Source organism: Oryzias latipes, chromosome 8, assembly GCF_053564925.1.
Source record: "Oryzias latipes strain Hd-rR chromosome 8, Olatipes_Hd-rR_3.1".
NCBI lineage: Eukaryota > Metazoa > Chordata > Actinopteri > Beloniformes > Adrianichthyidae > Oryzias > Oryzias latipes.
Window position 1 is genome coordinate 6,102,473 of NC_136244.1, and position 27,805 is coordinate 6,130,277.

General features: G+C 40.2%; 1 protein-coding gene across 2 annotated transcripts in view; it reads left to right on the forward strand.

The window, feature by feature from the left end:
• grb2b (growth factor receptor-bound protein 2b) overlaps positions 1 to 18,711 on the forward strand; it is a 29,531-nt gene extending 10,820 nt beyond the window's left edge. Inside the window, exons 3-6 of one of the 2 annotated variants that reach the window (XM_023957982.2) lie at positions 10,326 to 10,423; positions 13,659 to 13,781; positions 14,127 to 14,295; positions 16,738 to 18,711. In XM_023957982.2, coding sequence (XP_023813750.1) covers positions 10,326 to 10,423; positions 13,659 to 13,781; positions 14,127 to 14,295; positions 16,738 to 16,926 — 579 coding nt within the window. In that variant the 3' untranslated portion in view covers positions 16,927 to 18,711. The remainder of the gene's footprint in view (positions 1 to 10,325; positions 10,424 to 13,658; positions 13,782 to 14,126; positions 14,296 to 16,737) is intronic. The other variant, XM_023957983.2, reaches the window with a different exon arrangement.
• The last annotated feature ends 9,094 nt before the right edge of the window (positions 18,712 to 27,805 follow it).

The following is a 27,805-nucleotide window of genomic DNA, read 5'->3' on the forward strand; positions in this document are numbered from 1 at the left end:
AAATCTGCTCTTTTCAAACTGACACTTTGCTCATTTAGATCCAAATTTCCTGCAACGTAGACAGTCATGGCTTCATTTAATCAACTCAAAGATTGGGGCTGTAGTCGTCTTCTGCATTTCCTGAGGGCAAAGGTACAAAAGATGTCCGCTGAAGCGAAACCCTGTAAAACTCTATCGAGTCATAATCCCTGATGTACTCATAAAGTTTTTTAAATTGTTTTATTTTGCTTTAGTTACAGCAACTATAAGAAAGTATCATTACAGTTTGCTTTGAATAGATTTTTTTTTTCCATTAATGCTATCAAAGTTTCCATCTTCCTTTTATTCTCAACCACTTCAACTTGTTAACAGCTTGCTGTGGCCTCCTGCTTTTACTAAAAGTCAACCCTTCATCTATAACCATCATTTCTGCCACCAAAAGGAGTAACCTCTTTTATTTTTATGAGCCAGTGCACTACTGGGAATATTTCATGTTTTGTCTTTAGTCGGGCTGTGGATCATTACTTAGGTGCCAGTCGGATTCACGAATCGAGATCAACAGTTCACAGATAAAGTGCTTTGAATGGTTGCTACATGCATGTCTTTCTACTGGATTTATGAAATGTTTTTTTGTTTGTTTTTTTAAACTATAACTTAAACCTTTATTTAGAACAGGAAATCAGAATAAACCTAACCGCATAAAAACACAAAGATTTGAAATAATGAAACAATATTTGTCACAATCAACAACGTAACACTCAAAGAATTTTCTGTCCACTTCCTAGTTAACTTCAGCTGCAAACACAACATGAACACCACTGTTGCTTTTGTTTTAAAATCATTACACAACAAATCCTGAAAATGTTCTCCACAGTTTTTCTATCTTCTACATAAGTTCCAGTAGATAGACGACAAGAAGATGGTAAATGAAGACATGTTAACATCTAAATAAAAATAACAACTCACAGTCCTTTTAACTAAACAGTGGTTCCAACAGAAAACATGTTTTATCAACTGACGTTATCATCATTAGTGGAAGTACCAAAAAACATTTACATGAACATTTTACTGACACAACTTCATGCTTACAGACAGTCACATAAGTCATCACAAGATTTTCATATTATTCTTAATTAAGGATTCATTATATTCTACATTTAACTTGTTGGCTGTATTTAAAACAAAATTGTTTTTTCAGAACCTATTTGAGTAAATTGAACAGTCTCTTTTTTTTCCATGTACAAAAGCACTTGATACTTTTACTTTGAAAATGAAAACCTCAGTCATCACTTTACTTTTAAGATTTACTTCCAGATTCAGCAGCGCATGCAGTTTGTTTTAGTTTACGTATTTCAAATTATTAACAATATTCTGCAATTTTAGAGTGATACTTACATTGTGTGTTGTGTATTTTTTACTGTACTCCACTATATATTTTTAAAGATCACAAATCTGTGATAGTATTTTTTACAATTATTTGTACTCGTTTTTTCTGATATCCGAGTACTTGGATATTCTTTAAAGCAAAAGTATTTTGTCTGTATCTAGAATAGCTGTATTCACCAGTGTGGAGATCAAAAGGCCTTAGAAACAGTTTTTTTTCTTTGAAATAATAATAAAAATGAATAATAATAATCAGCTTTTGCATGATATAAAAGAACTAAAAATACTTAAATGTACATTAGATCTGCTTGCATTTTGCAGGAACACATTAAGGTTAAATTAGATCAAATATTAACTTTAGAGGCTGAGAAACTCTCCGCCAGAGCTCTCCTCGTCTGAACAGAAGTGGCCTCATTTTGATATTTGCCTTTGGATATTTTCTCAAGCTGATCACAAGGACTGTGATTCTTCAAAGCACTCTTCTTTCTTTTATTCGTTCCATTTTTCCCCCCTTTTCCACCTTCTTGTGTTCCTTACTCAATTTTCTTGTTGCTGCTGTTTTTTCTTCTTCATGTTTTTGCTGCTTTTTTCTAGCTCCTTTCCCCCCGGTGAGCATTGAGTCAGAACTGTAATTACATCTCTACATCACTCCCTTCTGATCTGTACCTTACAGATGGGAGAAGCTGTACTGTACTTACATTTGCATCTGTGAAGTTTTGTGCCTCTTCTGTGTTGCTTTTTATTTGGCGTTTTTGTGGTTGATGGCATCAGTCCAGCTGTTGCTGTCAAACCCACATTCATTGAATTTCTTTTGGTCTTCAAAGTAAAGAAGTGTAACATTTGTTTAAACCTCCCAGCAGTCTAACAAACCACCTCAGCTTAGAGGTTTAATGTGTGTGGTGTGAGAACTACACCTCATGAGGGGACTTCCACTAGTGGCAGGGATCTCGCATGTTATTTTAACACCACAGTATGAACGTATTGATTTACTAAACATTTGGATTAACCTGTATGTTTGATAAATTTTACACAAAAACACTAACATTATATTTATGTTTTCTGTAACTACACAAAAAGTGAAAATGCTGAAGTTTTATTAGTTTTTCTCTTGTCTTAATCAAAGATGAAGTCTTTGAAAACTTTAACAAAAATGTTTTATTTCTTTTTAGATGATTAAATCGTTTCAATTTAGTTTAATTGTGTCTGTTGGCCACTTCACCTTAATCCTGTTTCTTAAATGTTTTTATTATTATAACTATTCTTAAATTTAACATATAAAATAATCCAGACCTTATTAGAAAAGTGTTTCAGTTAGAAAGATGACTTGGACCAAACTCTGGGATGTTTGGCTGTTAATAAACACAAACCTTGAAGGAGAACTAAACTGTTGACCTCTGATTTCATCAAGAAGATTTAAAAACTGTTTCATGTGTGTTCGTGGTTTCAAGACGTTTAACGGGGAAGACTCATTGTACGCTGAGACGCTGTCACTTTAACCCAATGCATCATGGGAGATGTAGTGCAAAAATTGACGCCGAAGGCAGATAGACTTGCATCTCTGAGCTTCATTGTTTTGTTCACTTGTTCCACGGTCTGATACCGGATCCTGCGGAAAGATACACCGCTAAAGACGAACTTTAGCTGGTATTTTTGTTGGAACTGAGAGACTTTACGAGCTAAATCAGAACAAGGAAGTGAAGACTTTAACCACTTCTGATTGGTCAGACTGATGACGTATGATTAGGGGTCCAGGAATGATTGGCAGAGACAGTTGAAGGGGCGGGACTATTCCGAAAACAGAGCTGAAGCTCGGCTAAATGCCATTACCTCCATTCTTATCAAAATGTCTTTAATACAATCAAATAAACAGAAAGAAAAAAGTATTTTACTATCTTTCAGATTCCTAACTACGTAGTGTTTTATCAGGACCTGCTTGGATGAACACAGAGCTGATATCCTAGCGATGGTAAATGTTTTTAGGTCAGTGAAAATGGGTAATTTCCCATGGTACACCTGACAATTTCTCACCGCACACTAGTGTCCCGTGACACACCGGTTGAAAAACACTGTTATAGGTAAACCAGCTGCCTGAGATTTTTTCTTTACGTCGACTTTTTCTTTTTCTTCCGGTCTATCAATATCCATCATTCTTTATCTTCAGGTTATTTATCTTACTAATGCATAGGTGATCCTTTTAAAGCTTTAATCTGGTGTTAACCACATATTGTTCTTTTACATTGTGTGGTTGAGAAGTTGAATAGATTTTTTTCTTTTTGTGACATCTAAACTTGTTCCTTTTTATTGGAACTTCTATTTTTGTAGAACTGGAAAATCAGCTGCACATCAACACAGTTGACACTTAAAACTGAACCCAAATCAGTTTACCATATATTCCGGGCTATAGAGCACACCTGATTACAAGCCCCACCCATCACATTTATTGAGCATATACCATAATTTATACACATAAACCTTTTGAACATAAACAAAACCTTTTGAACGTTTGAAGTCATTTCAGTGAGCATTGTGGACTTTCTTTCTTTCACTGAGGGGTACCAACAATTTTGTCCACCACTGTAAATGGGCTTGTCGGAAATGAGAGTACGCATCTCATAGCCTTCTCCTGAGACTGTTTGGAGTCGAGACGTCTATGGGTCACAGATAGTTTTCCATAACAGTTAGTTGTTTGACGGCTCAGATGACTGACAGCTGGAGTAATGGAACATGCTGGTCTTTTTTGCATGTTCCATAAGTGTCTGCTCGTGCTGTTCATTCTCAAAGCAGGAATTTGAATTAAACGTATTCCCCCTGTCTCACGCTTACCTTTTCTGCTCGAGTGCCCCTAGCGGCCGTTAGAAAAAATGCATAAATTAGCCGCTTCATTGAATAAGCCGCAGGGTTGAAAGCATGTGACAAAAGTTGCGGCTCATTATTCGGAAATTACGGTAATTAATCCTTCTTTTCTTTGATTAATTAAGTCCCCTCAAAAATGTGATTAGTCTGGCTAAAATCACCTTAAATTGAAGTTCTGTTGTCTTTAAAAAGGCAGTTTTATCTCAACAGTAATATGTTTAATCAAAGTGTACTTACCGAGTGCGTCTTTACTTTTACTTCACTCTGATACAGAACCAGTGAAAGACGCAGCCCCCCTAAAAAAAAAAAGGGACATGATAGCACGCATTTGTTCACAAACAAATCAACCACGTGCAGCTTGGATTGCATGTAAAGAACAATAAAGATCTTTTGTTTATTTCCATTTCCCTCCAACTTCCTTGTTTGTTGGATTTCCTGAAAGGTCGGTTCAAAGCACGTCTCGCATGCTCTGTGTCATAGTGTTTCTATCTATCACTGCAGGAGGCAATTAATAGTTTGCTGTATTAATGATTGCAGCTCTTGCACACAAATAGGACAACAGTTGGATTAAACCACTTCTATGAGCTTTTACCATCACTAGACCAGACTGTGCACGAAAACCTACTTATCCACTCAAATCTGTAAATCCGGATTAAACTAGTCTTCCACGACTTTTGAACTCCAGCCCATGGAGACAGTTTTTTAAGAATCTTAGCAAGTCATGGAAAAAGGTTTTGAATCTCTATTGTATACAGTTCTTACATACTTTAAATAAATCTGGTATCTGGTAGGGTTTTTGTTCCTAAAGCTAATCTTTGTGACTTCTAGAATAATTATACTGTTGCGTCAGCTAGTTAAGCTCAATAATTAGATAACTAAGATAACTAAGCTGGTGTAAATAGAGAACAGGGGAGGTTCTACATTGAACAAACTCATGCTCGTTTGTTTTTCCATCGGACAGTGCTGCTTCACATTCAACACATCAGACAGTAAACCATGAATGCTGCTCATGGTTTACTGTGAGTTAGCTCTATATGGACATTTATGTTCTGATCTGTTTGAGCACATCATTCTTAACATGTTCTTAAGAACAAGAATTAAGATAATTGAGTTCAAAATGTAGCATTTCTTGATTCAAATCGTTGTGAATCAGGAGCAGATTTGATTGAGATTGTATTTGTGACGTACAACATTTGCGGGGAGGGCCACAAGCTCCCTGCTTCGAGCTCTCGACAACGGGGAGGGAAGGAGGGCAGGGTTGCTCCGCTTCAATGGTCCAGCCCACAACTCCGGCATATTTCTACTGAACCACTGCCGCTCTGCAGGAACGATGTCCTAGAAAACGACACAGATTTTTGATTTCTGGCTAAAATTGGTATAACTGTAATTACAAGACCACTGGGAATGCTTAGAAAATGGATCAAAAGATGGAGATGACCTTTTATTTGAAGCAAGGCCTTGTCCTAAATGCTAAAAAGCTTGCCTTAGATTTGAAAAACCTTCATTTGGGAAAACTTGGGGACGATCAGTCAGCTGTTTTCCGTTGCGCTGACAGGTGGAGGACGAACAAACCTCATTTCACTATTATGTTGAGAGATTAGAGCGAAACTATAGAAGGGTGTGGATGTGCGCTCAGTGTCGCATCTTGGTTAAACCCTTTCAATAATCCTTTCAGTGATCCTCAATTTGCTTCACCTTCTTGTGTGAATGACTGTTTCTTAAGATTTAATGATGTTTCCAGAGTGAGTTAAGAAAGGTAAAAAAGACCATTTTGGTGCTGTCCCGATCAGATCTTTTGGCCCAGATCGTTAATTAGTGATGTGAGAACGTTTGGTAACTGTGGCTTTAGTATGTTTTTTAGTATCTGTGAGTCATTAAAAATGAAAAACAATGACATCTTAAACTGTTTTTGAGCGATCAGGGATTATGTGATCGAATCAAGACATCCCTTGAAGATTAGATGGAAAAACTCCCCCTGTAATGTCAGCACTTTGCTATTTTGTGCTTTGTTAAATGTGTCTCTAATAATACAGCTCAAGATGTGATTCTCCTTCTGACTTTTACTTGTTTGTTTGTTTCATGTGCGGTACTGCATTTACTGTATATTATTGTTTGCCCATTTTAGCTAATGTAATTACAGGGGATTATAATCCGACATGGTGGTTATCCATGTATACTGTCAGTCATGAGGCCATGAGGGTGGAAGTGCTATATTATTTTGAGTGCGTGATTAAGAGAGATGTGGGGGAGGAGGAAGATGACGGTGGCAGCTGTGAAGAGGATAATCCAAAACCCAGACTGGAGCTTCCCCATTGTGGTTCAACCAGATTAAAAAGACAAAAAAATAAAAAAAGATCTCACCAGAGGAAAGGAAGTCATGCCACTCGCTGAAATGCTTTGAAGTGGGGTTTCAGGCCGGATTAGATTGAACTCGGACAAAACGCTGACAGCGTCTTATCTCTGTGGTTTAGAAGAAAAAGAAAGAAATGAAAATGCATTTCTACTTCTCCTGATATGTTTCTGTGATTTCATCAAAATCAAGTTAAAATTTCTTTTCAGATGAAGGATTTCTGCTAAATTAATGAATCAATTTAATGTTTTGATTCAATTTATATCCTGATATGATCAATGAATGTCCAAATTTGAAATATTAATCCCAAACCAACTTTCTTAGTTTGGGAAAAACTATTCTTCATTATCTATTAGTTTCAACTGTACAAAAATTAGAACATTTTCCAAGAGATTTTCAGAAAAAAGCCCAAGAAACTGCCTAAAAAGAAAATCAATTTTTATATTTAATTAATTAGAATTATTTTTGCTTAAACTAAGAGATAATTCTGTTTTATTATTATTATTTTTTTTTTTTTACAAGCTACACTCAACTGGGTTCACTGTGGCATATTTGACTCTGTTTGGCATATCTGTTGTTTTGGTTAAAACAAATTATTTCATTTTTTAACCAAAAGAGACCAGAATGTGAGGTTTCTTCACATATCATTATAACACAGCTCTTCTATTTTACCACTTTTGATGCTCCCTCCACCCATCAGATCTTGCTTTTATTTTTACATTTTAACCCCTTCACAGATTCTGCCTGCATGCCATAAGAAGGATTTAATCATTTAATAATATTTAAGGGAACATTCCTGTTGTGTGAAATCTCACTGTCACAGTGTAAATTAAGATTTTTGTGAAAATCTTTGACGTATTAAGACCCCAAATGGGAAGCAGGTTTTTCGTTTTCTCAACATTCAGCTGATGTTGCAGCTGCTGATTCCAGATGGAGAGAAAAAAATTACCGTTTTTATGATAATTGTTACCAAATTTGCACTGAAATCTAGTTACATGCTAAGGTCTGAGGACTGTCATTCATGAATGGAATTTAGAGGAACATGGTAGGACATTGACACTTAGGTTGATTCAATGGCAGATGTGGAAAAGTCCTGATGGAAGGTCACTGGTTAAAATCCCAAGTCCAGTGGAACCGGACGTGGGTGTGACAGATGTTTATGAGTATTTGCCCCGCCCCCTTTACCTCACAGGGGAGCCCTAGAGCAAGGCTTGGATCGCCCCATGGGTGCTGCTGGGTGGCCACAGGTGAATGTGTGCTTGTGCTAGACGGCCTCTAGGAATAACATGAAACTTTGTGGACACATCATCATCAGGAGGGAAAAAGTTTATTGTTTTGTTTTTTTACTTACAAGAAAAGTCTGTCTTTATTGAATTTTGTCTCTGCAAGAATAGAAGAACAGGAATATCTCCTGAAGGGGAAATGGACATTTGTTTATCATAACTTAATATTCTCTAGTTCTGTGAACGTTCAGACCTTTTTAGCTAAAAAGTACATCCATAAGCTGATTGTAGACTTTCCTACAGGTCTTTCTTTTTTGGTATCCCATAGCTAGAATCCATTGCATGGTGTGGCTAGGTAATTTGAAATTGAACACAGTCCAAAAAAACTCATCCAATCTTGGTTAGCATGAAATATTTTAATTTATTTTGTATCAGTGGAGATTCTTCAGCCAGATAAACGGAGCTGTTTCTGCTTTGTCCACAAACAGAATTAAATTCATGTCGTGAGGATTGATCTTCCTCTCTCCTTAGTGGTTTTTATTTATTTTTGGCTTTACTCATTAATTATTTTCCCAAACGGCCCACGGGAAACTTTCCTAGAGCTTGTCTTCTTGCCTTCCTGCATACATAGATGGAGCGGATCTGTCACTTCCAGCGTCACATGTTGCTCATGACTGCTCAGGGCTCGCTGCATGTGTCTTGGAATTGCCGTTTCTGTGAGGTCATGTAGGACTATTTTCATCTGACCTAGAAAGGATGTATTAGATCCATATTTTGGGGGAAAAAAGGCAACTGATAAAAATGGGTCAAAGAAAAATATTCCAGTTGACTGCAGAGGTTCTGCTGCGTTTGTTAATGGTATTGTGGTTGCAGCTTAATTGACCTTTTCTTTGGTTTCTCTTGGACTTTTTATGCAAATGTGGTTGGGAGAGATTTCCACAGCTCTGCTGACATTCTGACGCCATGAATGAAAGGACGCTAGTGTCTATTCTTTTGGTCTAGTTCCTTAACAGGGGCATTACCTGCTACACCCATGCATATAAACTGCTGCCGTGTTTCTTTTATGACAGTCCGTTGCAGAATTTAGCAAAGCATCTTGGCAAAGTAGCACAGCTTCACGAAGCTGCTTGTATTGCTGTGCACCAATTGTGTTTTCTGTCCCTGGTTAAATGTCGCCCTTGGGCTCACGGTGACGATCAGTTTGCAGAGAACGACTTCATGACAGCTGCAATCTATGCAAGCTGCACGGCTGTGCACCGCTGTGTAGTTCGTCTTCAACACGCAGCACAGAGATGTAGCCCCCTTTGTTGAGGTTTATCTGAATCATCTCCTACCCTATTATACACGTCTCTTTTTTTTTTTGCTTCTCCTCAGTTTCTGTAATTAAACTGTCACATAGGGACATATGTGCACTCTCAGTCCCAATTCCTGTCCGCTTTTAATTTCGATCCAAAGCCTCTCCCTTATCCTGTAAGACTGTTCTTATGCAGAGTTAACAGCTGGGATCCAGCAGGGGCAGCTGGCATTCAGCAGGCGCTCTGGAGCAAATGGACCTGGGTCACCCACGCTGCACAGGCACCAGTTGGACAGCTGTCCTCCCAGATTATGAATTGAAGTGGAGAGAAAGAGTTTGCACCTACATTGTTTCCTTTGACCTAAGGCAGTGTGCAAAGAGCGCTACAATATGTTTCTCCTTTGGCTCACACTAAAAAACATGACGGTAGAGCTGCCACGCACAAAACTAGCTTTGCTTTGGGAGGAACTTACGGTTCTTTGTCTTGCCCAAGGGGCACTTTGTGGGGGGAAAAAAAACACACAACTCCTGAGACAAGCAGATTCATCTACAGCCTCCTCTTTCTTTCTCAATGCTCTTCATGCAGTTTGTTCATCGTAAAACAGGCGGGCTGAAAGATGGAGCAAAGAGGAAGTAAATGTTGAGCAACAAAGACTGCCAGGAAACCTCTCAAGAGATTTCAACTAAAGTCCAGCTATGTTTCACATACATTATACCCCTAATAAATCTAGTTTTTTTTCTTTCATTGTAAAAACTGGATTTTCTTGCTGGGAAATACTTTAATATTTTTTTTGATTAAATTGTGTGCTTTTAAAAAAAAGTGAAGGCATTCTTTAGTAGAAGATAATGAAGTAGATGAGGCAGAGTAAAATGAACTCTGCTTTACTTGGTTCATGTGTAATGTTTGTGTCTTGTGTCTTTCCTTATCGGCGTTCATATCCCGCTAATATGATCCTGATAAAGTCAGACAAACATTGCTGACTGAACTTTGACCATTTCCTGTAATGTCATTTGAAATGAAGCATCATGGCCGTTCCGCTTTCACAGTTTTCCGTACAACGCTTTTAAAAGAAATCCTACCAAGAACATCGGACAAATTCTTCTGAACTAAAATGCTTGCACTGCAGTCCTACCTTGGTGCTGTTTGTTGGGTTACTGTAGAGGCACACAAGACCACAATACACAAAAAAAACCATGGTTTTGTACAAAAATCTGTTTTTCTCTTTTGTATTTGTATTTTTAGGTATTAAATGAAGAATGTGATCAGAACTGGTACAAGGCAGAGCTAAACGGGAAAGATGGATTCATCCCCAAGAACTACATAGAGATGAAAGCTCATCCGTAAGTACAGCATGCTGTCTGATCAGACATTTTGCATGTGACTAACAAACTGGCATTCCTTTTTCCTGGTAAAAAAAACAAAACTATTCTTAGGAAACACACAATACTGGATGTGTGTTGATTAATTTCTTACAGGTATGCTGACATCAATATCTGACCTGGAAACCTCCGTTTTCATTTTGTGAAGATATAACATCAAGTCGACACAGCTTTTAAATCCACTTCTATATGGACCATTAACCAAATCAGCTCTAAAGAGCACTAGATGAACGTTCCCTTCCATACAAACACATCTTGCCGTAGTTACACTCATACTTCAAAATCCGTTTCTTTTTTCATTAAAGAATGCATTTGGGAAAACATTTGTTAAACAATAAATGAGGCTTTTTACAATTCAGCATTTTTTCCTGTCCAGCTATCTAAATATTCAAATCAAGTCCAGGTTTGGGTACCTGGAAACTTTAAATGACTGCAGAAAAAATGGAAGCTAATGGAGATGGAGATGTGAAACTTTACCGAGTTTTGTTTAACTGCTGAGGCTTGTGCTCTGATGCTCAAGTGTTGCTCCTGTTCTCTTCAACAGCTTTCCCTTTAGAGAAGGGTTTTGTTTCAAAAGTTACAGGGAACCACAAACAAATGTACAAGTCCAGCCAAAGTCAGCAACTCACAGATGTAAATTTAATGTATATTACGAGTGTGTTCTTAAAAAAGTATTTATGCTGTATTGTATGAAAATTGTAGTACAGCATAAGGGAAAAAATAACTTAATATTAAAGACAGAGAAACAAACATCAAATTGGCTCCTTCCCTGTATTCAACTGGATCTAGCATTTTTCATATATGCCACCTTATTTATTTACTTCAGACACAATAACTGAAACACCAATAAAAATCTGTGCACTGCAGTCATACTGAATACATTTATCAGAATTGTTTGCTTTGAAAGCACGCTGTGCATACGTGCTGTAGTTGATTGTGCCCAAGGGGAATACTGCTTCAAGGATATTGATCAATATTCCCTCTGGGCCCACACTCAATGCCAGTTTAGCTCTCTCTTTATTAATGTGTTAGAACCTCATACACTTAATTGAATATTGACCTGACCGTATGATTGCCTGCTGCAGTCAAATGCAGTTCTCTCTTAAAGGGGAGACATTATCACAGGGGGGTTTACTACTGCTTCCTCTCTGTTAGCTATGCTAATGCAATGCTGGCTAAGGTTATTGAGGTGACCCCATTTCACAGCTGTTTTGCAAAATCTTAGCAAAAAACGAATGCCCTCCTGTGAAGGATCGGCAAACACCTGAAGCCACGGCAGTCACTAAAAACAAGACCCAAGCACAGAGCTTTTCGTCTAATGACATACGTTCCGGTTGGGTATTCTGCCTTAAGCTACAGGCAAACGCACCAGGGCCTGACCCATATGGGTGCTGCGGGGTTTAGGGTGGTCCGGGCCCGTGCAGGGTCATGGAGAGAAGCCGCGGTTCAAGGAGCCTCTGGAGGAGAGTGTAGGCCTGACTGACAGTTCGCTTAAGACTCTTGGAAAATAGGAGTTTTGTCACAACTGCCCTTACAGGTAGATATGGGCTATCTACAGGTGAGAATAGGCAAACCTGCATGGGGCGCGCTGAACCTGGCACTTATCAGAAGAACGGCCCTAACAAGCCTCTTACGCTGTGTGCAGTATTTGGGGAAGGGCAAAAAAATAAAAAATCTTTACAGCATCCCTTCATCTCACTTCTTTCATGCATGTTGTATTTGCTGCAATCTGTCGCTCACGGCTTACCTTTTAAAAAAAAGTGTGCCCCGTACGGGTTTCCCCATTTTCCCCCCGCAAAGTCCCTACTTTTAAAGGGCAGTTGGGACTAAGCCATTACAACCTGTATAGATCGGCACATTAAAGCTTTGGATTGCACCCCGTTGTTGTGCTTTAAATTTCATAACACTGTAAGGAAGAGATTTCGCTATAAGGCTCTCCTGGTTTTAGTATCAAAAGTAGTGGTTGCAGAGCACTGAGATGTCCCGTGATTTCCTATTGTCTGATAACAATGTGACGCCAAAGTACCAGGCTCTCCTCATGCCTCCCAACAGACCCACAAACACAGCTTTGTGCGCAGATCTTAGTCCAGCAAAGTTTTGTCGTTCTGTGTAGCCACAGCGCACAGCTTTGAAACATGTGAGGATCAGTGCTGCTGAGGAAGGCACTTGTTCCATTAATTGTTTGGTTTTTATCGAACAGCCAAAGAGCTTTTGTGTGGAGTCTCCAGCAGCTCACAAACGGAGTGGCTTATTTCAGTATTGATTTCAGGCACCATCATTTGACGGCATACTTTTGAATTATTTAAACGTGTAAAAAGCTTTCAGTTGTTTTATCTCACTTTACCCCCCTCCCCATCAGGGGTATGTCGCATAGTCGGATTTATTAATAAATGTCACTGTGGAAAAGTTTTCCACTTCAAAGCTTTTTTTCACACAGATTCTGATAACAGGTCTGTTTCTAACTTTTATATCTTGTCTTTTCTGCTCTGTTGACGCATGTAGATGTGTGTCAAGCTACAGACACACCAAGCATGTTATGTGTGTTCAGGAACATGCCAAATGCAGGTTCTTAATTGCCCGTGGTGTTCCCACTGGACAAGCAGGGAGGGGATTCTTCTTTTTCTTTTTTGCTATCACATGTTCAGGTGTAAAATGTCGGAGCACTGCAAACCTCACAAATCTTGCTCCAGGCTTTTTTCTTTCACAGCTCTAGTCCAAAAGAATTCTGGCGGGGCACATACCGCAGTCATTCATCTTTCCTTCACGATCAATTTTCAAATGGTTGGCACATCCATGAATTAAAAGGGCCGCTAGCCACCGTTCATCGCTACCAAATCAGAGTCCCTGATTGGTCAATAATCAACCAGGTTTAACTTTCAACACGCATTCAGTGGCAGCGCGTTTTCTACATGGAGCCTGAAAAATGGTCGTAAAAGCTTTCATAGCTACGCGTAAATGTGTGAGTTTTGATTGCGGAAGGCCCAAACCCATATTTAGGAGCGTTTCCATAGACTTTTCATCTGAAGTGGATGCTTGAACCTGTGTCGCTTAAGGCGGTGTGAACGTAGCATCAGAGGTGTCTTCCATACGGTTTCTTCTGCACGTTTGCATCAACTTAGTGATCCCAAACCAAAATGGTTATTGATTTAAAGTCCCATGTGTAAACTAAGTTCTTGTTGTGTTTGCCGTCCTCCAGGTGGTTCTTCGGGAAGATTCCTCGCGCCAAAGCGGAGGAGATGCTGAACAAGCAGAGGCTCGATGGGGCCTTCCTCATCAGAGAGAGCGAGAGCGCACCGGGGGACTTCTCCCTGTCTGTCAAGTGAGCGGCCGCACTCTGACGCCACAATCCAGGAAAAAATTACTCGCATTAGTTTTTCCATTCATATTTTTCCCCTTCAACCTGGGCGTGACGTGCTTCCTCATTTCTGAACAAATTTATGTTCTCGGAGTTTGAGTCACTTGTGGTTTTTCCCTTATTTCCAGTTTTTAAAAATGTTTTTAGAAAACAAATTTCTGATAAAACTACAATTTTTCTGCTTTTGTTTTTTCATTTAGTAATAAAAATGTTTTTAGGAGCATTTTTTTTCTTTGCTTCCCTCCACTCTCTTTCATTTAGCTGCTTCTCCACCACACTGTTCAGAGTCTGAGTTTCTGTTCTCTGCAGGTTTGGAAATGACGTGCAGCACTTCAAGGTTCTCCGCGATGGAGCTGGAAAGTATTTCCTATGGGTGGTGAAGTTTAACTCTCTCAATGAGTTGGTCGATTACCACCGCACCACCTCAGTCTCCCGCAATCAGCAAATCTTTCTGCGAGACATAGAGCAGGTTCCCCAGGTAAGACATCCCACTAAACTGTTCTTTAAAAATGGGGCTTAAGGATTGGTTTCTGTGTTGATGGAGCACACTGACTGTCCATGTGCACCTTCTGTGCAAATACATGAAGACACAAATGTCCCAGCATATGGGTTTGCAGCCCGACCACATGTGAGCTCAGCGGAAGACCTGCCGTGGAGCGGATCTTTGGCGTGGAACCGTGGGTGTAAAAAAACCACTCTGAGGTCACCACATGCCGAGGTCACATGACTGCACCTAATGCTTCTGATTCGCATCAGAGCTTTCTTTCTTTTAGCTGATCCATTTTTATGATGCATCGTAAAATCTAAATGTCACAGGTTTTCTTTTTAAAGACTTTATGGACGTAAACTAGAGCAGAACCTTTTTTTTGTTGTTGTTGTGGTCGTTTTAACTTTGAAAAGTATTTCTTATTGCAGCTACGCTGTGCCATCGGCCACATTTCAGTGTCACAAACGGTTAAACTGACATTTGGAGTACAGGATTACACAGAAGCGCTTTAAAGATGAATGTGAGATCATTTCATTCCTGCATGTTCATATTAGTCACAAAGGTGTTTCATGGTTTTGTGGAGAGCAGCACTGAAAATACTAATAACAATCAAATCCTAAACGCATTCAAGACTATGTACCATCCAGACTTCATCGTGGTATGATCCAATACATGGAAAGCTGTTAAAAATGCGTACTTTTATTTATATAAAAACTTACATTTTGACAAATTACTGTATCTTTTTGGACTATGAGTCGCTCCAGACTTGACAGTCACAGGAGCAAGAAAGAAGAAAAAGATCACAAATGCGTCACACTTCACGCCAAGCCTGGTGTTGGACTGAGCGCCACTTCTTCTGTCACGCTGTCAGTAGGAAATGCTGATGCGCACATCTACAGCGCCCTCTCGTGGTTGTTGCTATTGATTTTTTTTTTTTATACATATCAGTCGCACCTCAGGACAAGTTGCAAACTCAGCCAAACATATATTTATGTGGTATGTGGAGTTTAATTCTGCAGAAACAAAAGAATATAGTAGTAAAAACCTCTCCTGCTCTGCTGCACTCTGTTCTTTTTAGTCACAGTTGTTAAAAATAGACATTCATGTGAATGTTCTGTGATGGATTCAAATCAATTCAGATGTTGTAAAAGCAGCTCTTCAATGCTTGTGCGCCTTCTTTCTTTTGCTAAAAGCTTTTTCTCGTGATTGGATTGAGATGGCTGCACTAAACAACACGTTTGGTCCAGTTCTGAGTGAATGCATCGACATTAATGCCGCCGTTTAACGGGAAACATTCAGGCGTGGAGCTGTGGAGGCTCCGGCGTCCGACCACGGCCTCTCAGTCCAATGCATTGGAGATCAACTGTAAATGCAACGGAGAAGACTGCGATGCTGTGACGAAGAATCAGACAAGACGTCTAAAGCAGCGGTCCCCCAAACCCAGGACCGGTATCAGGGTTAGGGTAGCAGACAGAACAAAAATACATACTCCAACTCCGATTATTTCTGTTTTGTCTATTTTCTGATACTAAAGGAAGTTTTATTTTGGAAAACTACCGAATTTTGTTCACCACATCCGTCTGTCTGGACGCGTCACATGACTTTAGGCAGCTGTTCAACGCTTAAAAGCTAATAAAACCAACAAATAAATGTATTTGGAAAGTTTCTTTGGGGAGAAAAGAGTCTGCAGGGAAACCAAAGAAGACTCTTCCAATTCATCGAAAAATTGAGACCTTATTTACAGACAAAACCAGAAGTCTTCCTCCAAATACAGATTCACAGTCGTTCCCGCGTACCAGAAGCCGCTCTGCATAAATCTGATAAAGATGCAGACACGGTGGATTCACGTTTATTACGTTTAGAAAATACTTATTTTTACGTTAAAGGACATTTACGAATTTTCCTACAGCATGGATGAATTACGCTGGCATGTGTTAAGAAACTCGGCACAGAAAATGTTCCTCTGTGTTACAAAAAAAACACGATCAATCAGGATTTATGTAGAAATGAAATATGAAAAATCTTTTGGTCCTGAAAGATGATCAGAGCCTGGGTTGAATTCTCTGTGTTAATGACGTTTTTATTCAATCATTCTACAAATCAGCAACTTGGTTTCATTGAACCGTCATCACCTGTAAAAGTAAAAACACAAATATTTTAGATTTAGATTCAGAAACCGGAAGCTTAAACATATGAAATGCAAACTTTGGCCCCCTTTGGACCGGTCCTTGAAAACATTGTTTGACATTGAACCGGTCCGCTACCTGAAAAAGGTTGGAGCCCCCTGATCTAGAGAACAGCAGCAGAGAGGAAGACGGAGGAGGGAGGGGCTTAGTGAGATGAAGATGGACGTTCTGTTTGACTTTGCTTTAATGGGAACATTGAATATGAACATTTCTAAAATGGAGATCTTTCTTCCTCCTCTGGTCTCAGCAGCATCCCACGTACGTACAAGCGCTCTTCGACTTCGACCCGCAGGAGGAAGGCGAGCTGGGCTTCAGGCGCGGCGACTTCATTCAAGTCCTGGACAACTCGGACCCCAACTGGTGGAAAGGAGGCTGCCACGGCCAGACGGGCATGTTCCCGCGCAACTACGTCACGCCTGTCAGCCGGAACATGTGAAGCAGCCAGCCGCGTTCAGCCGCAACCATTTCCGTCATCATTGTTTTTTGATCTCATCACCCCCGCCTCCAGCCCCGGTCCGGCCCCCACCCACCACCCACCCCCCGTCCCCACAGAAACAGCAAACAACTGAAAGAGAACACGAGCACTGCTGTAGTAGGCGTCACTTTGCGGGTGACAGCTGAGCAAAGTCGACTCTCATTGGTGCCGAGAATGTCCCCGCCCCCCGTGGAACGCCTGGGGGGGGCTGTGTTTGAGGGCAGTCTTAACGCAGAGAAGCCTAAAGCAGCGAGGAGAACGGAACATGTCTCCGCCTCCTAACATTCTGCCTTTCACTCCTTCTTCTTCCTTTGCAGCATGTTTTAATCACTTTAATGAATTCCCTTCAATAAATCCTCTCTTGTTTTAAAGGAGAAAAATATTGAAAAAAACGGAAAAAAAAGAAATTGTTTTAAAAATGTACAAAAAGAAAACTGATGTCAACAAAACAGTAGGTTTCCATGTTAAAGACCATTGGTATGTGAGCATTGTACTTCAGCCGTTGGCTGCATAAATGAATCAAGTATAGAGAGAATCCATTTTTTAAGAAAATATATTATATATTTGTATGTTTGTTTGTTTTACCTCTCATCACAAATTATTTTCCATTTGTAAATTATGTTCAATCTTCTGTTAGTCAGGGTTAAGACCTTGTAGCTCTAGAATGTGATGAGTTGTCTTTTTTTTTTTTTTGTCTGAATCTATCGGAGGTTTTTCCAGATCAAACCGCACGACATCCGAGGCGCCAAAAAGTTCCATTCGGACGAGGTTTCTCTGGTCTGTAACGCAACTACAGTCAGTTCTTTCAAGAATCTAATGTCGACCAGCAAGAGGACCGCTGCAGAATCAAACGGACCCTCTGAGGACCGCTTAGGTTTTGAAAGCCGATTTATTTATTGCAGCCGATCGACTCGGGCCGTGAATGTAGCTGACTGAATCTGTAGACGAACATGAGGGAAACGCAGTCAGAACCACACAACCACGCAAGGGATTTGAAGTCATGCTGAAATGTGGTCATTTGTAGTGAGCGCTGACAGAGGACTTGTACAGGTAGACTCCTTTTCAAACACATTCATTACTTGCATGCATCAGCAGACGCTCTCCACCTTGTACGCGCACCAAGCAAAGGGGTGGAGTTCGGCTAACCACGCTGACTAATCACCAGTGAAAACCTGCAGCTGGCACAGATTCAGAGTTTGGAGAACTGTGAGATTGTCTGTTTTCCTATTTTTTTTTGCTAACATTTGAAAGACGAGCTGAGATGATGTAAAGATGTTTTTTTGTTCCTAGTCTTTTTTTCTGTTTTTTTTTTCCATCGTGGTGTGTGGTCAAGCACTTTTTATTTTATTTTTTTGTTTTGTTTTTTTGTCAAGCCTAAGTTTTGTTCTGGTCCAAATGTGTGTTTGTTTACTGTGTTTGTGTTTCTTTTTCTCTCTGGATAGTGCCTTTCTCTCTGGTGTTTTAGTGTCTCTGACCTGCTACTTTGAGCCCCCCCTCCCAGCCCCCTGAAGCCCCTTTTTGGGGCCTGCCAGTCCTGCAGCCAGAAATGATGTAAATAATATAAAATAGAGAAAAGCGCCCCTCGGTGCCCCCCCTGCCCTGTTTTACTCCTCCTACATGGACCCGCTTCACCTTAGGTCTCACCAACATGGAACTCGCCTTGTCTTATCTAATGATAATGTTTTGTTTTTTATTTGCATTCTTGTTTTTTTTTTTCAATGAATTAAAAGCAATTATTAAACTTGTGCTGAGGTCTCCTGATTTTTTTTCTCCCACAGTCCAAAAACGGGCTTCACAGGTTCATTGATGACTGAATAGGTGTGCATGTGTGAGGGCGAAGGGGTGGGGGGCCAGCTGCCCTCCCAGCAAAAAGCCTTGCCCCCCAGGAGCAAAGACCTGTTTCCTTTCACTATGACATTTCCCTCTGCACAGGTAGCCAGTTTGCATGGGTTTTCTTAACCCGCGGGGTTGCCTCAGACCGTCCCGGCTCCTGTTGAGCGAAGGAGGGAAACACCTGGGACAGGTCGCCAGCCTGTCGCAGGGCAGGGCCCATGGGGCTCTAGACGAAATCTTGAGGCCCTCAAATGCTGTTTCCATGCTATGGCGAGAGGAAATTTAGATTTTAGGAACATTCAATGATAAAGCTAACTTTAAAATAGCTTAATAAAATCTGGGAGCTCCACCACTGCCCCATTGGGAGAATGTTTCTTTTCATTTAAAGAACTTTTATTTTGAGTATTTTTGACTTATTTGGGGGGGGGGGGGGGCTGTCTTTTGGCGTTTTAATGTGTGACCCTGCAACAGACTGGCGACCTGTTCGGGGTGTATCCCACCATCACTCAACTCTAGCTGGGATAGGCTCCAGCAACCCCATGACCCTGAAAGGGATTCGGATGGATGGATGAATTCTCAATCTTAAGTATTGTTGTTCTGCTGGTGTACAGAAATGTTTTGGTCTTATTTTACCAAGATTCCAACATTTTAACCAAGCTCTCATGCTTATGGTTGATGGTTTTATCTTTATTAGACGCTGAGATATCAAAAGGAACTACACTGTTTACCTAAAACATACTATTCAGATCACAAAATGTCAAATTTATCAAGTCTCTTCTGCAGACGCAGGAGAACCGTTTCCAGTTTGGTTCAGTTCCGCAGCTAAAGAAACTTTCATTTCTTGAAGACCAGCTCCTGGTTTCTCTCCGTGTGAGATGTTTAACACCATAACCACGCTCTGATGCAGCGTCTGCTCCTCATTCTGAAGCTCTTCCATTCACTCTGGTTGCTCTCTGCCTCCAAGGCGGTCGCAGTCCGCCTTAAACTGCTGCTGATGCATCAGAGTCGCTGTCCTCTTTTGAGTCTTCTCAGCTGGAATCATCCAGTGAGATGAAGCCTGAAAAGATCCTCCTACTCCAGAGCAGCTGTTCATCACTCAGGCCCATGGTGCAAAACACGCAAGCATTTGCACCCCGGTGTCTGCAGCTCAGACAAAACCCACAAGGAGCTTCTTTTGTGTGTGTGTTTGTCCGCATTAGACTCAGTGTGTAGCAAACATAAAAGCTGTCCTTGGAGCTCCGCTGCCGTAGGGGGTTTGCCCCTTACGCCTGAAGATGCTGATCGCCAGATGGTGCTGGCGCAGATAGTAAAAGTCATAGCTTTAGTAAGAACTAGCAATGCTAGTCTCTCATTATTTTAGTATTATTTTCATCACATCACTGGATGAGCCTTTTTTGGTTTAAACGGCCCTTTTTGAGTCACTCTCCCACATCAAAGGCTGACGTTTTCTGCCAGGGTCAGGGCCTGGGGGGCTGTTGTGGCGGCACAGCATCACAGCCGGGGTGAAACTGGCAGACCACTGTGACCCCAAAATCCAAGTCAGAATGGGGTTAGTTTTTTAAATCTGGAAAAAAGAGGAGGGCTTCTCAGCTGTGGTTTTTCCTGAACTGACCACTGGAAAACCTTAAAGACAGAAATCTGAAAAGGTACAAAGGTAAGATGGAATATCTTTACACCCATAGGTGTGATAAAGATCTTTTTTCTGTATTGACGATGATAATCTTTTGATCTTACGGAGGAAAAATGTTCAAGCTTCAAATGTTAACACCTGAGAGCTCCACAGAGATGAAGGTAAATCCTAAACTCATGCAAACAACAGGGATGTCTGCGTGACATGCAATAAAGTTATCAGATCCCTTGTTTTAACTGCATGAGCAGATCCATTTATCTGGCATGCAAAGGTTGAGTCTTTCCACTCCACTCCCCACCGGCATCACAGGCAGATTAAATGATCTGTGACACAACTCCAGTGGCTTGCATGGCATCGTTTATGGTCGCTTAAGGTCATTTTGCATGTCAGAAAACTATTAAGATGACTCTTTCCAACTCCCACGCCAGCCCCCACAGCCATCAGTCAGATGGTGTCAGAACACCACGATCGCATATTTTTACATTATCAATCTTTATTTGTTTTACTTTTATCTCAAACAAATAGGAGTTTTTTGGGGTAAATTCTCAAAGGTTCACAACACAACAGTCTGAGATTTGACCATTTAGTGAAAGTCAACTTTATTGTCAACATCTATAATGTTTTCACACACATAGAAATTGTAATTCCGTTTCTCTCAAGCTCCAGTCTAAACAGGGAATCTAACTTCAAATTACAAAATAAAATATAAATATAAAATAAGACGAAAAAAATATAGTGACTATAAAAAGAAGAAAAAATGAAGTGACTGTAGTATTGTTCTTCATTTTTTACAGCACCGGTGAACTGGTGGAAGGTGCAGTTCAGTGCTGATGAGGTAGAACAACTGGTGCACAAGACCCCGGGGACAACAAGGGGGCAACAAGGGGAGGGGGGGGAGGGGGGGTCAGCTTCCTGACAGCCTGATGGAGAAAACTTTCTCTGAGTCTGCTGATCCTGGCCTGAAGACTACGTAGTCTCCTCCCGGATGGCAGCAGACTGAAGAATCTGTGGGATGGGTCGGGTCGGGTCAGGTCATCTGCAATGCAAAGGGCTTTGCGGGTGAGATGGGTGCTGTAGATGTCCTGGAAGGAGGGGAGGGGGGCACCGATGATCCTCACGATGCCTTGGAGGGACTTTCAGCAGGACTATTTTACTGTCAATTACATTTGCTCCACAGAAAAGCTTGGGTTGACATTAAATCAATCAATATGAAAAAGTAACCAAGGAAGCATCTTCCTCAAATCCATATGTGAAGTGGGGCCAAATAAGTACCGTATTTTCCGGACTATAAGTCGCTCCGGAGTATAAGTCGCACCAGCCCAAAAATGCATTATAAAGTAGAAAAAAACACAGTCGCACTGGACTATAAGTCGCATTTTGACGGGAAATTTATTTGACAAAATCTGAGACCAAGAACTAATAACTTTCACAACCTCAAATGACACAATCATAGCAGAATGTTTATCTCATAATTCCACAGTAATTCTTTCTCAAACTTATTTATTTGTTCCTTTCATGAAGCATCATTGTCCAACCAATACTCTGTTTTCATCCTGTATTTGTAGAAACAGTTGTCATTTTTATTGCATTTCTGAATCTATGAAATCATTGGAAAATAGAATATTATGTTTTTAGCCTTCAAGATCTTACTGTAAAAAAAGGTTTGCTGATTCTCTGAGTCACTTAACATACTCTTAACACTTAACATACCTCATACATCAAATTGACCCAAGAACATCATCTCTGTTCCTCACAAAGAAACATAACAGGAGGGTTAACAATGTATTTTTTTCAATTTAGTTCTAATATAAGTGGCTGCGGAGTATAAGTCGCACCCCTTGCCAAACTATGAAAAAAGGGCGACTTCTAGTCCGGAAAATACAGTATTTATCAAATAAGTTCCACCTAAAATGTTGAGTTTAGTCTTAAATGTTCATCATAAATACACTTCAACGGGGACAGAATATAACATAGAATCCAGGAAATCATATTGTTTATATGAATTCGGCCCTCACAATCCTAAAATATGAACATTTTCTTTAAACAAACAAAAAATTGACCAATGGGGCAAGAAAAATGGTCAACCCAAGACTCTTGTTTTTGACGGGGGGAAAAAATCTTGCCACTAAGACAGACTTTCTTAAACCAAAATTATTTTGCTATTATAAGATTATTTTTCTTGCAAAACAGAAGAACATTTTCTTGAAATAAGAGCCTTTTTACTTTCATAAGATTTGATTTTTTGCAGTGCACAGATGTATTACTTCGTCTTTGAGTATCTCTTTTATCCTCCTGTATCAAGGTCACCAGTTTGAACTGGTTATCTGTACAAATAGACACCTGTCGACACCATTAAACCTCTCCATCATGACTGAGACCATGGAGCTGTCAAAGGACACCTGAACACACCTGAGTCATCTGAACAAGACTTGGATGAACTAATCTACAATAAACAACCAGCTTGGAGAGAAAAGATCCACTTTTGGATCTCACCTGAACAAATGATCTTAAAAACGGTGAGGAACACCCCAGAGCTACACATATGACCGAAAGAGAGCTGGACCACAGTAACAGAGGTTACCATAGTCACACACTTTGTCATCATTGATTCAAATCCTGCAGATCTCCAAAGGTCCTCCTGCTTTAGACCCGTCTAAAGGTCTCCAGAGACCATCTGGATGCTCCAGATGAGGACTGGTTAAATGTTATGAGGTCAGATGAAACCAAAACCTTTGGTACAAACGCCACTCGCCGTGTTCAGAGGGAGAAGAAGGCTGCGCCTAGGGATGCTCTGTCACCTGGAGAGAGCTGGGAGTAGAGCTGCTGTTCCTCCACACCGAAAGGGGCCAGTTGAGGTGGCTCAGGCATTAAGAGGCTCCCTGGATGCCTCCCTTGGGAGTTGTTCCATGTACGTCCAACTGAGCGGAGGCCCCGGGGAAGACCCAGGACACGCTAGAGAGACTAGGTCTCCTGGCTGGCCTGGGAACGACCCACCCCCCCAAAGGAGCTGGGAAGAATCAGTGGAGGAAACTGAAAGTCTGTTTAACAGCAACAGCCTCAAAACATCACAGCTTTTGAGAAGATCTGCATGGAAGAATGGACCAAACTAAGGTTACAGTAAAGCATTGAGGTGAACTTTTGTTATTGACCAAACTGAACAAATTCTGTAAAGATCAATGTTGTTTTCTTGATTGTTTTGATTGTGGTGCAGAGGTACAGCGGTCGACCTCTGATACACGGATCGCAGGTTCAGTTCCCACCTGAGTGTCCTTGGCCAAGACAGTAAACTCCACATTGCTCCTGGTGTTTATAGGTTGGTGCCAGTGTTCGGCAGCTCTGCCTCCATCAGTGTGTGAATGTGTGTGTGCAAATGGGTGAGTAGGAAGGTAGTGTACATCATTTACCATATATCTTTACTGTTAAATGTTTTTTTACACTCTTTCTCTCCCAGTTAAAGTGTTCCTATGTTAAATGAAAATATGTTTTGTCCCACTGTACATGCTGAAATCACTGTTCGCTCTTTCTTATTTCATGTGTAGTACTGCCCCCTAGTGGACTTTGCCTCTATTTTTTGAATTTTGGCTTCCGTTGCAATGTTTTGGCAATTTTTATACTAAAATAAATTTCTGAAATGGTTTAAGATCAATTGGATTTTCAAATTCATACACTACCATTCATACACCAGTTAAAAAAAATCATGAATGCACAAATAAATACCGCTAAACCGCTCTGTGGTTTTCCAGACAGTTCCTAGACAGTTCCTACAGATACAAAGGAATTTATTGCAATATGTCAAAGGGAAAGAAAATATTAGCGTTTGCAGGTAAAATGTTGTTTTTAGGTCATGAAACTATGCAGAGAGACCCCACGTAGATTACACAGCCATTTACTTGTGGTTAGGCAATACTCAGCAGGCTGATTGCTGCAGGTTTGAACATGATGAGATGTGATTTTATTCTCACTGATAACTGGCACAAATAGCAATAGTTAAACACTCCATGGTGTGCAGTGAATTGCTTCCACTGAATCACTTCAATGGAGAATAGAGAATGAGAATGAGAGGATTGGGCTGCAGCTGCTGGAACAAATAAATCCGTCTGCAGATGCTGGAGATGCTGTGGAATCAGCTGTTTTCTTTGACAGGAACTCAAACGCGGGACACTATTGTAGCTCATACATGACAGCTGAGATGGAGGAGAAGATCGGACTGTGTGAAGAGACAAACGTCCAAAATAGATTGGAAAAAAAGAGGAAATAAAAAGACATCACTGATGTTGTTTCTCTTTCGGCTTTTCCCATCAGGGGTCGCCACAGCGAACGAGTCGCATGGTAAACTTGGCAATGATTTATGCTGGATGCCCTTCCTGACGCAACCTTCTCAAAGCAACCGGGCTTGGGACCGGCACAGAAGTAGAGAAGGGAACAGGGAGCAGCCCGGAGTTGAACCCAGGTTTCACGGACGGAAGGCGCCGCAAACCAGCACGAGCTAAACCGGCTCCCTACTGAAATTAACTTTAATTACCATTTCAGACTTCATATCAGCTCCAAACTCGGATTTTTCTGAGGGGTTTTTTTTTGTTTTGTTTATAACATCACTCAGTATACGCTAGCCAAATGTCACATACACTAATACACACATAACTTCACTCCTTTCAGAAATAATAGCAAGAAAATAAAGCATTTACTGTGTATTCCAGCTCTATAAGTTTGAAAAGCAGTAAATAAAAGAATAATGTATTTGATCTCCTCCCAGTAACTAAATATAGCATTTCTAATTTATTCCCAGTGGCCAATTTACTGTCAAAGTATTTTGCTGAACCATCATTTTTATGGATACAGATTTATCATGTGCTCTTGCTTGTATAAATTTATTTTCCTAAAAGTATTTTGTATTGATATGAAGTTCTGGTTCTCTCGGTTCCAAATGTTTGAACATCTGTTTCAATCTCACCTGTTTCATTGATATTTTTGGATAATGATATTATTTTTCAGCTTCCCTCAACATGTGAGTTGATTCATCTATATGTGTTTATGTTTAGACTCATTCTTCATCTTACTTCTGTCTAATTCCTTTTTTACTGTTGTTTTTTGTGAACAGCTGCTCATCTGGAATCTCTAATAAATGTTAGCAAACAGTTTTTATCAAATGCATGTTTTCCTATTTCGACAAATTCATCATAAGCCTGATCAGTATTGTGCAAACAAAACAGTTTTACTCTTGAAACTTAAAAATAAGTGCAATCAAAATGATTTTCACTACAGAGAAATTCAGTCTCTTCTGTACCGCCTTACAAATGCGCCACAAACGCCAGCCAATCACAGGCAAGGACAGGAAGGATGATGCTGATTGCTCAGAAAGGATTCCAATCTGCTCTTAATAATCGGGTTTGTATGCGATTGCTTTGTTTGCACATATTTGCACTTTTCTGATTTGTGCAAAATAAATTTTTGAGCACACAAAATTTTCAAGGTTTTACGCTCAAAACAGTGGAATAGTGGTACAAAAATCACTCTATAAGTTACTACAATTTAAATGTGTTTTTTGCTATCCGTTTTTCAAAAACGTCTTAAAACACATTTTTATTGCCAGGCACATCATGACACTCTGCTCTGCCCGTGTGTTATCCTGTTTTATTGTTTTCCTTTGCTCTTATTTGATGCTTTTACATTTGTACATCACTTATTTATACTTTTTTTATCTATAATTGTTTTAACCTTTTAGCTGTTGTTTTTATTGTTTTTTGAGGTCTTAATGTTCCGCACCTTGTTTGTCTGGCGTCATTTTAAGGCGCCATGTAAATTGAAAAACTTAAAAATGAATTAAGACTTAAACTCTTTGTCTAAGAGTGTTCAGTTTAATGTTGTAGAACTATAAATAAAATAAAATGGGCATTAATTTTGTTGTTTTTCTGATTCTATCTTTGTTTGACCAAAAAACTGACATTTTTAAACCAGCACTAATATCATTTTTAACTATTTTACTCAAACTTGAGTCATTATTTGGAATGACCACAGTTTAATACTTACAGTGCCTTCCAAATTATTATGCAAATTGCATTTAAGTGCCATAAGAATAAAATTCCTTGCTTTTCAATGAAACTCGTGGATGATATTGTGTCTTAGGGCACTTTGTATCACTGACATCAATCTCAGACAGACACCTTTGATCATTCGTTTGCAAGGAGAGCAGGTTCAATTAAAGGAAAAACGACTAAAGAACGTTCCACAATGTTAAGCAGACAAACATTTTCAAGCAATAAGGGCAAGAAAAAGGATTTCTGCTGCGGAAAACCGTGAAAACGTCTATTGCTTTGGAAAAAGTATAAAAACCTAGGATATTACCCGAAAACGTAAGCGTCATCATCGCACTATTAACCCTTGTGCTATCCTATCACCTCACCCTTACATTGACGCGTTCTCCCTACCATGACAAAGGTGGATAAAGGTGGAAAGATTTCATGTAATCCATGGACACCAGTGAAGATCACAAATCATTGAATAGAAAAGGTTCAGAGCACTGTCTAGTGGGTCTAGATGACCCAACTCCCAATGTTAAAGTGCCTAGGATAGCACAATGGTTAAGAGATTTGTTGCTGATTCAGAGCAGACACAGGTTCATGCAGATGAAGGCAGAAAGAGGAAGGTTTCTGCCTGACAAATCCACCAAAATAAGAGAGCAGCTGCTAAAATATCATTACTAAGCAGCAAGCACAAACTTGAATCTGCTGGTGTCACTGGAGTTCCACAAGTATCGAGGTGTAGGATCCTCAAGAGGATTGCAATTATACGTAAGCCCCCGTAACCCTTGTGCTATCCTAGACACTTTAACATTGGGAGTTGGGTCATCTAGACCCACTAGACAGTGCTCTGAACCTTTTTTCTTCAATGATTTGTGATCTTCACTGGTGTCCATGGATTACATGAAATCTTTCCACCTTTATCCACCTTTGTCATGGTAGGGAGAACACGTCACTGTAAGGGTGGTGTCATCTAAGATAGCACAAGGTCTAGACAACACTCGCACGCAGAAAGGGCTGCAGCTGACCCAGACATACATGAAGACTTATTTTCAAACAGTCTTCTTCACTGATGAATACAACCGTAGACAGTCCAGATGGACGGAGTAATGGGTGGTTGGTGGATGGCCACCATGTCCCAACATGGCTGCAACGTCGACGGCAAAGGTATAAGGCAGAGTCATGTTTTGGGCTGGAACCATGGGGAGAGAAAAAATAACCCCTGAAAAGTATGTGGAGTTTCTGACTGACCGTGTTCTTCAGTGGTACAAAAGGAACTGTAACAAAATCATCTTCATGCATAATAATGAACCATCTCATGCTGCAAGGAATACCTCTGCATCATTGGCTGCTATGGATA